The sequence below is a fragment of the Chiloscyllium plagiosum genome, chromosome 10 (assembly GCF_004010195.1).
Source record: "Chiloscyllium plagiosum isolate BGI_BamShark_2017 chromosome 10, ASM401019v2, whole genome shotgun sequence".
Taxonomy (NCBI): domain Eukaryota; kingdom Metazoa; phylum Chordata; class Chondrichthyes; order Orectolobiformes; family Hemiscylliidae; genus Chiloscyllium; species Chiloscyllium plagiosum.
The window spans coordinates 19,256,496-19,269,936 of NC_057719.1; the positions used below are offsets into that span (position 1 = coordinate 19,256,496).

General features: G+C 39.4%; 1 protein-coding gene across 2 annotated transcripts in view; it reads right to left on the minus strand.

The window, feature by feature from the left end:
* vrk1 (VRK serine/threonine kinase 1) overlaps window positions 1-13,441 on the minus strand; it is a 78,329-nt gene that overhangs the window by 55,759 nt on the left and 9,129 nt on the right. The window contains exons 2-3 of one of the 2 annotated variants that reach the window (XM_043697154.1): window positions 9,253-9,447; window positions 6,902-7,061 (exon numbers count right to left, since the gene is read on the minus strand). In XM_043697154.1, coding sequence (XP_043553089.1) covers window positions 6,902-7,061 — 160 coding nt within the window. In that variant the 5' untranslated portion in view covers window positions 9,253-9,447. The remainder of the gene's footprint in view (window positions 1-6,901; window positions 7,062-9,252; window positions 9,448-13,441) is intronic. The other variant, XM_043697153.1, reaches the window with a different exon arrangement.

Consider the following 13,441-nt stretch of genomic DNA (forward strand, 5'->3'; position numbering starts at 1 on the left):
AATTTTTACAGTCGCTTAAAATAACACACGCATATTTTATAGTATTTTGTTTAACGAGAATGGGAAAACATTCCCCAAAACCATGAAACAAAATGATTTGACTCAAACTCGTTCTGGCCATTTTTCCAACATTTAGACTTTTATTAGTCATCTGAATTTAGAGGAATTACAAAAGGAATCAACATGCAAATTACACATGTATGTTGCAACATGAGAAAAGGAACAAATTATTTATTCAGACTTGGACTTCCTACATTCCCAGTGGAAAATACTTAAACCCCATCTTATTGGATGACAGTGACCATATGCACTAGACTGTGGCAAATCAACAACAACAGCATAAACAGATGTGACTACAATAACAACTTTTAGTATGTTCCACACTATCAGAGTGAATAATCGTCACTTGTCTCTGTGAGATTTGCAAATTATATTATTGAGCTGCAGCATGCAGAATGCAATATACAAATAGCTATGCTTTGAAATTTGACTTGCATCCCATTTTATACATCGACCATTTAATGATGCTTTCAATTTCGTAGAAATCTGGCTTTTTGTAATCAGGAAAGAAGGTTGACAAGTTCTTTTAGACCTTTTCATAAAGTACATACAAAAAATTGGAAGAATGTTGCTGAACTTGAAAGGGTTCAGAAAAGATCTACAAGGATACTGCCAGGGTTGGAGGATTTGAGCTACAGGGAGGGGCTAAATAGGCTGGAGCTGTTTTCACTGGAGCAAAGGCTTAGGGGTGACCTTATCGAGGTTTATAGGATAATGAGGGGCAAATAGGATAAATAGACAAAGTCTTTTCCCTGGAGTGAGGGAGTCCAGAACTAAAGGGCATAGGTTTAGGGTGAGAGGGGAAAGATATACAAGGGATCTAAGGGGCAAATATTTCATGCAGAGGAAGGTGCTTGTATGGAATGAGCTGCCAGAGGAAGTGGAGGCTGGTAGAATTGCAATATTTAAGAGGCCACTGGATGGTACTTGAATAGGAAGGGTTTGGAGGGATATAGGCCAAGTGGTGACAAATGGAACTAGATTAGGTTGGGATATCTGGTCAGTATGGTTAAGTTGGACCAAAGGGTCTGTTTCTGTGCTGTACATCTCTATGGCTATGCCAACATGAGGAATTCAATGACAGAATCTGATTCCACATTCAGCTATCTTTTGATGTATTATTTCCATAATAAATGCTGCATCACTGTTTTTCCTTTTCTAAAGGTACAAATGTGAGCTGTACTAAAGCAATGCTCAAACACCTCATCCAATACAATGAGACGAATGAATGCCCACAGGGAGTCAACAGTCTTCAGTTTGGGGAATAATTAATGTACGGTAACTACCTTTCATTGATTAGAAGGTAAATGAAACATTGTCATTTGCTCCAAGGGAACATAGAAGTAAGGATGCTATGCTACAATGTATGAGTGATAAGGCCACATCTGGAGTACTGTGTACAGTTTTTAAACAACAAATTATAGAAATAGTTCAGAGTTCACTCAACTGATATGCAAATGTGAGGGCATGGGTGCATTCATGGGGGACATCTTATGACGAATGATTGGACAGGAAGAATGGGCTGGTACCTACTTGAGTTCAGAAGAACGAGAAGTCATCTTGTTGAAATAATTGAAGATACTGAGGGGACTTGCCAGAATGTAAGCTAAAAGGATAATTTTGCTTGTGGGAGAGATTAGACCTAGGAGAACTGGCTTAAAAATAAGGGAGGACCCATGCAAGATGGAGATGAAAGAGACTTTTTCTCAGTCATAGTTTTCTTCCATTGCCTTTGAGGAAGAAAGTCCTTGGATATTTTTGAGGCAAAGGTAACTAGCTTCTTGATGAATGAGGTAGTCAAAGGGTATTGGGAATACAGATGGTTTCCTATAACACCACAGTTGCGTTCCAGTGAAACCTCATTTAATAGAAAATTGCATAGTAGAAATAATGAAGCCTATGGGAAAAGTGGGGTTAGATGCAGACCAGCATTAAATATCACTCACAATCGCTCAAAAATCTAATGCCAAGTATAGCACAGCCTGAATGAAGGTTGAAATCATATGTATTAATGAAACAAAAGTAAAGTTAACACCGTACATCTAAAAAATGTAAGAAAGCTGCTTGCTGTACAGTAGCTTGCACAGGAAGCTGCTCTGTTGTCAGCTGACATCAGTGCATGCACAGGACAGCATGAAGACCGGCAATGACATCACGCTTGCACAGAATGGCACAAAGATCGATACCGATACCATGCATGCGGGGCACGGCACATGTGCAGAAAGGCACAAACATTGGCGTATGCGCAGATCAGCACGGAGATTTTGGCACTGACATCAGCACAAACGCAGAATGAAGCGCAGGAACTGATCCCCGCTGGAATTGTGCTATTGCCAATGGAGGTAAGCATTCTCAAAAATATCGTTCCCTAATTCTTCAGAAATGTTATAGCCAAATTGTGCTGCTGAAACACGGATTCTCCCAGATCCTGTAGGTAGGACAGTGGAATTGAGGCCATACTCAGATCAACCAACATCTTGATATGATGAGCAGACTGGAAGAGGCTGAATGGCCAACTTCTGTTCCCACTTTATACATACATATCCTCTGCCTAATCATAAGTTGAGCTCCACAACTATATTTCCCAAATACATCTCATACTATAGTCATGTCATTTATTTCTGCATTCTTTAGCTTCCAAGCTGATTAAGTCATACTCATTTATTTTTCATTTAAAAGTCAGGTTTATTTGCTTTCTTCATTGTTTAAACTACCTAACCAAGGAATCAAACACAAGTCAAACAAGTTTTAAAATTACAATGAATTCTCAGATGTGAGGTAGTTCAACATTTAAGAATTATTTTGATGGTTAACTACATTAATGACAATTTTATAAATAAAACAAATTTAAAAAATATGAACTGAGGGGGCTAGTACATTAAACTACAGATTAATTTCAGGAGAATGCATAATTGTGTTATCTACTTAAATGCATAATTTGTGTTAGGTTCCTAGAAAATACTGCACTGTTTCTAAACACCCAGTCAGCTAGTTAGTAAAATTACATGCTAACGCTTAATATGTAATGCTTATTGATCTATCATACCAAGTATTGACAATTGTCAACTTTGCCAATTTCAGTGAATCTCAAAGAATGGCAGTGACTCATCAGGACAGTGTTGGCATATGGATCACCACATTAGTAAGGGAAGTGTGAGCATTGGTCAGGGAAGAAGAATAGGCATGCCCAACATTCCTAATACTCAGCCAACCTTCAATAAAGTAATTCCTGTATTTATATCTGGAATCCAGATGACCAAGTTCATGGATCTCACCAAACTGCTGTCAATGATCATTTCAATGCTTTCTAATTAATTTTTCATCCCTTATCTAAGCTAGTAAAGCTTATTGTTAAGCACGAGTTCACAAACTACAGGAGATAATGCTTGCAAAAAAGTACAATCAACTCTAATGTTCATCACAGGAATAAAATAGACTAATATACATTGTCAGCAAACAGCAAAGATGCCTTCCTCCTTCATATGGGAATTGCAGCAAGCTCATCTCAAACTGACAAGTTAATTTTAAGATAATGCTTACAATGTTATCGTCCATCTATTTCTGCCAGGATTCAAAGTTCTGCTGTCAAGAAAAGTTCAGATGTGGCCTTTGTGGACCTGATCAAGGATATATAGAACATTACAGCGTAGTACAGGCCCTTTGGCCCTCGATGTTGCGCCGACCTGTCATACCAATCTGAAGCCCATCTAACCTACACTATTCCATGTATGTCCATATGTTTGTCCAATGACGACTAAGTTGGCGAATCTACTGCCGTTGCAGGCAAAGCATTCCATATCCTTACTGCTCGCTGGATAAAGAAACTACCTCTGACATCTGTCCTATATCTATCACCCCTCAATTTAAAGCTATGCCCCCTCGTGCTTGCCGTCACCATACTTGGAAAAAGGCTCTCCCTGTCCACCCTATCTAACCCTCTGATTATCTTCTATGTCTCTATTAAGTCACCTCTCAACCTTCTTCTCTCCAATGAAAACAGCCTTAAGTCCCTCAGCCTTTACTTGCAAGACCTTCCCTCCATACCAGGCAAATCCTAGTAAATTTCCTCTGCACCCTTTCCAAAGTTTCCATTTCCTTCTTATAATGCGGTGACCAGAACTGTACACAATACTCCAGAGTTTTGTACAGCTGTAGCTTAATCTCATGGTTCCGGAACTCGATCCCTCTATTAATAAAAGCTAAATCACTGTATGCCTTCTTAACAACCTGGATGGCAACTTTCAAGGATCTGTGTACCTGAACACCGGGGTCTCTCTGCTCATCTGCACTACCAAGAATCTTACAATTAGCCCAGTACTTTGCATTCCGGTTACTCTGACCAAAGTGAATCACCTCACACTTGTCCGCATTAAACTCCATTTGCCACCTCTCAGCCCAGCTCTGCAGCTTATCAATGTCTCTCCGGAACCTACAACATCCTTTGTCACTATCCACAACTCCACCGACCTTAGTGTCATCTGCAAATTTACTAACCCACCCTTCTACACCCTCATGTAGGTCATTTATAAAAATGACGAACAGCAGTGGACTCAACACCGACCCTTGCGGTACACCACTGGTAACTGGACTCCAGGATGAACATTTCCCATCAACCACCACCCTCTGTCCTCTTTCAGCAAGCCAATTACTGATCCAAACTGTTAAATCTCCCACAATCCCATTCCTCCGCATTTTATACAATAGCTTACTGTGGGGAACCTTATCGAACGCCTTGCTGAAATCCATATACACCACATCACCCGGTTTACTCTCATCTACCTGTTTGGTCACCTTCTCAAAGAACTCAATAAGGTTTGTGAGGCACGGCTACCCTTCACAAAACCGTGCTGACTATCCCTAATCAAATTATTCTTTTCGAGATGATTATAAATCCTCTCTCTTATAACCTTTTCCAACACTTTACCAAGAACTGAAGGAAGGCTCACTGGTCTGTAATTACCAGGATTGTCTCTACTCCCCTTCTTGAACAGGGGAACCACATTTGCTATCCTCCAGTCTTCTGGCACTACTCCTGTAGACAATGACGATTTAAAGATCAATGTCAAAGGCTCGGCAATCTCCTCCCTGGCTTCCCAAAGGATCCTAGGATAAATCCCATCTGGCCCAGGGGGACTTATCTATTTTCACACTCTGCAGGAATTCTAATACCTCTTCCTTGTGAACCTCAATCACACCTAGTCTAGTAGCCTGTATCTCAGTATTCTTCTTGACAGCATTGTCATTTTCTAGAGTGAATACTGTTGAAAAATATTTATTTAGTGCTTCCCCATGTCCTCTGACTCCACACACAACTTCCCACTATAATCCTTGATTGGCCCTAATCTTACTCTCTCATTCTTTTATTCCTTAAATACCTATAGAAAGCCTTAGGGTTTACCCTGATCCTATTCGCCAACAATTTCTCATGTTTCCTCCTGGCTGTTCTGAGCTCACTCTTTAGGTCTTTCCTGGCTACCGTGTAATCCTCAAACACCTAACTGAGCCTTCACATCTCATCCCAACATAAGCGATACTGAAATTAATTTAAAATTCTCATTTGTCTGCAGATCACTTTGTGACTTTCCCCCTTCCTATCACTGTAATCTCAACTAGCCCCCCAAAATATTACCACTAATTTAATTTTGGTCTTTTGGGTATCTCAGCCCAGTAAATTGCACACAGTCAGGAAGGAGACATCACAACCAGAACGTGAAACAGTCTGAGTGAAAATACGGTTCAGAAAATCTGGAGGCATGCGAATTCAGTGCAGAGGGGAAGAGGTGCTTTTTGGGCTTATAATTTTATACAATTCTATTTTTTAACAGAATAAATAGAAACCTAGCATTGGGAACCCAACACAAGAGAGTGCGACATTACAGGAAAACTGCAAGTTCACTGGCTGGTTATAACTTCTAATTTGACTATTATTGGTAACTTTCACATCAAAGGTAAATAGGCAAGTATTTACAGGTTACAAACGAAAGGGCCAATAGGAAATTAAAAAAAAAACAAATTCTAACTAAGTGAACAAAACAGAATTGCATGGCCAGATAATGTATTGAATCTGCATGCTGTGGGAGCTGGTAGAACCCATTGTGGATTGTAGTGACATATCTGCAGCAAGCGTAGGTTACTTAAGGAACTTTCACTCAGAGGTGATGACCTGGAGTCTGAGACTTAAATACTGTGACACAGCAGAAAAGGAACAATCTGAAACCTGTGTTTCAGGAGGTAATTACACCACTTGATTAACTACCTCGAATTCAGTTAGTGGCTAGGGACAACACACGAGCAAGGCAGGTAGAAGTATCGTGCTGATGGAGACCCCAGTCCTTGAGCTTTTCTAACAGATTTAAAGTTCTTGCTCCTGGTGTAGATGCTTGAGAAACAGACAGCTTACCTCTGCTCTCAATTTTTATATTTGTGTGCAAGATGCTCGTTAAAACTTGCGATGTTTTATTATGTTGAAGGAGCTTTACGAATACAAGTTGAATTATAATTTTCTTATTATACCAAATGGAACTGACTTACACGTGAAGAAAACTGTTTCAGTTTGTAAAGTCCTGACATACTATACACAGAAAACTGCCATTATCCACTTAGCAATAAACTACCTTTAAATCAAACACCACTGGATGATCATACTTTAAGCCCGGATGGAGAAATTCGCTTGCAACGAGCACTAGAGCTCCTTGATCCTCACTAGAAACAGAAACTGCCTTTACAATTATCAGACAGTGAGCTGTTAAACATTATGCGTCAGGTATTGGATGAGCCAACATGACAGTTAGCATATGTTAGCTCTCATTTGAGAGGCTAGAGGCCCATTGTCTATATTTACCCAGGTACAGGAGGCCAAATCCACCCTTGCCGATTGGCTTCCCAATTTTCCATTGCTTCTTGGCAGTATCAGTCAGCACTTCCCCTGGTTTAAGTTCCTCAGCCATCTTTCTCTTGGGTGGAGCCCTTGTTCTGACAGCTGCAACACGTTTGGGAGGCATCTGAAATTTTTAAAAAAATTCACATGAAAAGAATACCTTCAGAAAACTTAAAGGCAGAAGAATAATTAACACCCGTTTCTTTGCAGAAGTGGAGATTTTGAGAGTAACCAAGCAAATCCTCAAACAGTTAAAACATTGTAAACAGAAAGGTGAGTATTTGTTAATTACAAATAATTTCTAGGCCAAGAGATAATTAAATTCCAATGGCCTTCCTAAGACAGAATGACCGTTAATAGATACATCAGTAACTCAGTATGTCGCTTGCTTTTTAAACCTCTGGTGCGCAGGAAATTCCATTCCTTCAGAAGAAAACAAAACATTTTTTCTCCCCTCCATAACTTTTGTAAATTAGAGTCTATACTTGACAGAATACTGTACAACAAAACTGGCATTTGTTCAACACCTTTCACAGTTTCAGGAAATTGCAAACTACTTGACAATTGACATTGTTTCTCCAGTGTAGTGACCACTGTAATGTAGGGCAGAACAGCAGCGAATTTACTTGCAACAAGGTCTCAGGTAACTAATTCTCTGAAATTTGTGCCATAGGCAGATAGTCTGGTGAAGAAGGCATTGAGCAGGTTTGTCTTCAACATTCAGACTTTTGAATTGGGACGTCATGACATTGGTGTGGCTTTTCCTGGAATCCCAGTTGTCCTGTTATAGGAGGGATATGATTAAACTGGAGAGGAGCCAGAAAATATTTACCAGGAGGTTGCCAGGGATGAGGGATGCTGGATAGGCTAGGACTATTTTGAGTTTGAGATTGAAGGGTGCCTCAATAGAGGTTTATAATATCATGAAGGACATAGATAAGGTGAATAGCAAAGATATTTTCTCTAAGATGGGAGAGTTTAAAAACTAGGGTGCATTTTTTAAGGTGAGCGCAAAAAAGTTTTTAAAATGACACATGAAGGGCAACATTTTTATATAGGGTGGTTAGTGTGTGGAATGAACTGCCAGTGGATGTGGTATGTGTACGTACAGTTATAATTTTTAAAAGACATTTGGATAAGTCTATGAATATAGGAAAGCGAGGTTTGAGAAGATTTGTAGCTCAGGTTGTGGTTCTGGATGTAGGTTTGCTCGCTGAGCTGGAAGATGCCAGCTCAGCGAGCAAACCTACATCCATAAATAGGAAAGGTTTGAAGAGCTATGGGCCAAATTCAGGCAGCTGGGACTCATTTAGTTTGGAAACATGGTTAGCATGGACTAGGTTATCCGAGGGGTCCATCGCCATGTTGCATGACTCTATGACAGCACAAGGAACAGTACCTCACCTATTGTTTGTGACATATGTTTCCATTTTTTTAGACAACAGCTTTTGGTGAAAATTCTATAATACATATTTACACTTATTCTCGACTCATTTCTTGTTTCTTATTTGGCTGTTAGATCTCCCTTTGCCTTGTAACTTCATTTTTGTCATTAAATTCCCCTAATTCTCACTCTATCACGGATCTTCTGCTTTGTTGCCACCTTTTCCCATTCCTTACTTCAGGACTTGCTTAAAGTTTGTTAGGCCTTGAATATTTTTGATCAACCAATGAAATGTTAACTGTACATTTCACTCCACAGGTGCAACCTGATGTCAAGAATGCCAGATGTTTCAGCTTCCATTTCAGATTTCCAGCACATATGTTACTTTAGCAATCTCTTGCAATGTAATGGGTAACCATTGTCAAATCAAATGCTTTTTCGAAATTTACTGCCCCTTTCCAAAAATCGGTCTGGACTAGTTGGTGCTGTCAAACTAATGCTGCTATTCTACAATGAACTCATATCCCACAAAATAACTACTTATATTGCGCCTCATAAAACTTTTCAACAATTTCCCAATGCTCATTGGTCTACAATTTTATAATTCCGGAGTTAACATTGTGTAGATTGGAGTCATTTTTCAAATTTTCTGATCCTCTGGGATTTGGACAGAGTCCTGTCCAAACTGAAAAGTATGGCAAGGCAATGCTTAATTATTTGTGCTCATTCACTAAAGAATTAAAATGTCAGATTATCGTCGACACATTTTAACAGTAAGCATTATTTCCAGTTTTTGATTTCCCTCTTATTCCTTTAACAAAGTGATTCCTTAACAATTCGTAGGAAATGGTTTTTGTCTTCCTCTGCTGCTCCTTTCACCTATCATTCAAGACATTGAGAGTTTCAGTCTTTCCCCTCTAAAAATTCTTGCCTCTTAGTTAGAAGATCGTGGGTTCAAATTACACTTGAGACTGTTGATGATAATTTGGATTTCGAAGAAGGTGCTGGCTTTTGCAGAAGGAGTTATATTAAGGCCCTGTCTTCCTCTTCAGGTGATGTACAAGGTGCCAAGGCACTACTTGAAGAGCAGGGGTTGTTATTTCGGTGTTGTGGAAAGCATTTATCCCTTGAGCAAAACAAAATAGATTAACTGTTATTTATTACATCCCTGTTTGCTGGATGTCACTGTGCAACTTAACTGTCACATTTCATACATTAGCATTAACCATAAAACAAAGACATTATATCCATTGAACCCAGACTGCCATTCAATAAGATTATAAATGATATGATTTTTGTCCTTAACTCTACTTTCTTGCCTCTCTCCGTTAGGATTGTTTGCCTTCCTAACTACTTGCTCTATGTGCATGCAATCCTTTTGGAATTCACGTGCATGGATCCCTCTGTGACAGCATTCTGCAGTTAGTCTCAATTTAAATAATATTCTGTACTTCTATTTTCTTGACAACCTTGCATTTTTTCACATTATACTCTATTAACCAAATGTTTGATCACTCACTTAACCTACCGATATCTGTTTGCAACCTCTATTTCGCTTACAAATTGTTTCCCTACTTAAATATCTTTAGCAAACTGACTGTCATAGCCTGTTCCTTCCTCTAAGTCCTTCATGTAAATTTGAAATAACTGAGGCTCCAACACAGATTCCTTTAGAATCCAGTATTTGACAACTTGAAAACACCTCTCCATTCCAACAGTTTCCAGTCACTTAATCAATACCCTAACCAAGCTTATATTTTACTCCCAACACTATAAGCTCTCATTTTGTGCAAAAACCATGAACAAGGCACTTTGTTTATCAAATGCATTCCAGACATCAAATACACTGGATCTACTGTTTCACCTTTATCCATTGTACCAGTTATATCTTCAAGGAATCAAACAGATTTGTCAAACATTACTATACTTCAAAATAATTATTTTGGGTCATGAAAGGTACAATATGTTTTTATGTTAACATTGAATGTCAGTGCATTGTATACCAGGCAAACATTTCATGACATCTACTGTCCACACGGTTTCCTAGATAGTAGCTCTAACTCAATGCCACTACTCGTTTCTTAGAGTCAAAGCGTTTTTTCATTTCTGAAGCTTGAGCACAAAACTTGAGCTCCTCATTAATGCAGTACCAAGGGAATTCTGCAGTATCTGAAATGAAACCTCTTGAATAAAACATTAAATCCAAACCCTGTATGCTCTCTCAGGTGGATGGAAAAGGTCATAAGGCCCTTTCTGGAAAAAGCAGGAAGACATCCAAAGACTCTAGGTTACTATTGCTGAGCTGAAAAAAAAGTTACTAAAAAGCCATTTCATTGGCGATAAGTTTATGGGTTTCATACATTACAACCAACTACAATCACATTTGCAGATGTACCCTTGAGAATACATTGATACTGTGAACAATCCTACATAAACGCAAGTCTTCTAGTTTTTGTTTCCTGCCACCTTAATCTTGAGACTTTAGAAATGTAATCCTACCAAAGTTTCCTCCTTCACTCTGAAGTGATGTACATCAAAAACATCATTGATATGGTAACAAATTGAGCCTCAAAGACTGAGCTTTGGTGACCGTGATTCCTGATCAAGTAAATTACTGCAGTGGTATAGTTGGACAAGCAACCTGGAATCATAATAGTGAACAAGTGTTCAACACCCACACAACAGGTGGAAATATATTTCCAGACTTTCTTTTGCAACTACATTTCATGAGCTGAGATCAGTGAAGAAATGATCTTGAAGTCTTTGGACTATCATAAGAATCAGTTGGTTCACTAATGTATATGGAACAAGATCTGCTGCCCTTATAGACTATAGTCTGTGGCTCTAAGCCTATAAGAATATGGTGAGCTCTAAAATGCTCTCTGAAACAGCTGAGCAAGTTACTTAGCTGTATTCAGCCACCATAAAGAAAGCTACTTATGAGTTTAATCAGGTGACTACAATCAACTTCACAGGGCAACCAAATACAGATAACATATGCCAGCAAGGATGCCAAGACGTTGATGCTAGATACACACAAATTATCTTTAACAAAACTATTTAAAGCATTTCATTTGTAGATGGCTGACTGATCATATTTGAACAATAAGCTTTGTGTTACAAAAGTATAAAGCTTAATGAAGCATATGTCAACAAAATGTCACTTCTCTCAATTCTTATTTCTGAGCAGCTCACCTCATAACAATTCTGCTCTACGAGTTGCGTTTTAGTACCGCGGGACACACAATCCAGGAACCATAACATTGGCATTTACAGAAGATACGAGCAACAGAAAAGCTACATATAAAAGGAGTTAAGACAAGATCAGACTGATTAGGTCATTTAATTTCACTATCATAGTTTATGAAGTTACACAAATACAATTACTTTTTCAGTCTTGCAATATATTATAGCTATCAAGGACAGCGCATCGTAAACCAAAGTTGCCAAATGCTAATGATTTGTAAAGAAAACATGGCCCTAAAAGCATTAGTGGCTTGTAATTGTGTTTAGCAAAATACAGTTGTAGATTTCACAGATCAACTTACTCCCTGCAAGTCTTTAAATTTAATGCCTCTTAAAGTGACATCACAACATTAATGACATGGTCGGTTAAGGCTTTATGATGTAACGCTCTTTTGTCTCACGATTACAAACTGCTCACCAAATTAGGATACAAAAGCAGTGTTAAGCAACATTTGAATATAATTATTTACAGATTAAGATCAGAGAAAGCAGAATAAGTAAAGAATACCATCTGGTATTTTTCTTAAATATTAAATAAAATTTAGGAATAGGGTGTACTTTCACAATGCATTTGGCAGAATAAGAGCTTCTGTTGTTTTCCACATTGAAGGAGAATCTAAACTTCTCAAAGTAGAAATCTATTAGCTTACAGGTCCAAACTATTAAGAGGCATCATCTCTCAGTCTCTCATCACCAGTGTCAGTCCTTTCCATGAGCATTCATTTATATTTCTGCCAGTGAGATAAGAACATAACAAAGAAGGGCAACAGCATGACCCTAAAGCCTATTGTGCCATTCAACAAGATACACCTCATCTTCCCTTGGGCAGTCTACAGCCCAGGGGACTCAACGCTGAGTTCTCCAATTTCAAATAACCTCCCTTCCCAGACTGCCCTCCTCCCTATCATTCTTCTCAGCTACCTAAAAGATTCATCCCTCCCACTGATCAACCAGGTCCTACCCTTGACCTATCTCCACCTTTCCTCACCTCACCTTGCCCTTCCTCTGCAGTTCTCCTCACACCCACCCCATCCTGAAGGGTTACACATGAAATGTTGACTTCTCCACTCCCGATGCCACCTGGCCTGCTTGTCTACATTAAACAAGATAACGGCTGATCTGTCCCAGGCCTCAACTCCTCTTTTGTGCCAGCTCAAAGCTCACAATTCCTGAAAATATCAAAACCCTACTTACCTCCTCTTTAAATACTTTGTGATCTAGTTTCCACAACTTGCATAGAGTCGTAGAGATGTAAAGCATGGAAACAGACCCTTCGGTCCAACCTGTCCATGCCGACCAGATATCCCAACACAATCTAGTCCCACCTGCCAGCACCCGGCCCATATCCCTCCAAACCCTTCCTATTCATATACCCATCCGAATGCCTCTTAAATGTTGCAATTGTACCAGCCTCCACCACATCCTCTGGCAGCTCATTCCATACATATACCACCCTCTGCGTGAAAACGTTGCCCCTTAGGTCTCTTTTATATTTTTCCCCTCTCACCCTAAACCTATGCCCTCTAATTCTGGACTCCCTGACCACAGGGAAAAGACTTTATCTATTTTTCCTAACCATGCCCCTCATAATTTTGTAAACCTCTAAAAGGTCAGCCCTCAGCCTCCAACGCTCCAGGGAAACAGCCCCAGCCTGTTCAGCCTCTCCCTATAGCTCAGATCCTCCAACCCTGGCAACATCCTTGTAAATCTTTTCTGAACCCTTTCAAGTTTCACAACATCTTTCCAATAGGAAGGAGACCAGAATTGCACGCAATACTCCAACAGTGGCCTAACCAATGTCCTGTACAGCCGCAACATGACCTCCCAACTCCTGTACACAATACTCTGACCAATAAAGGAAAGCATACCAAATG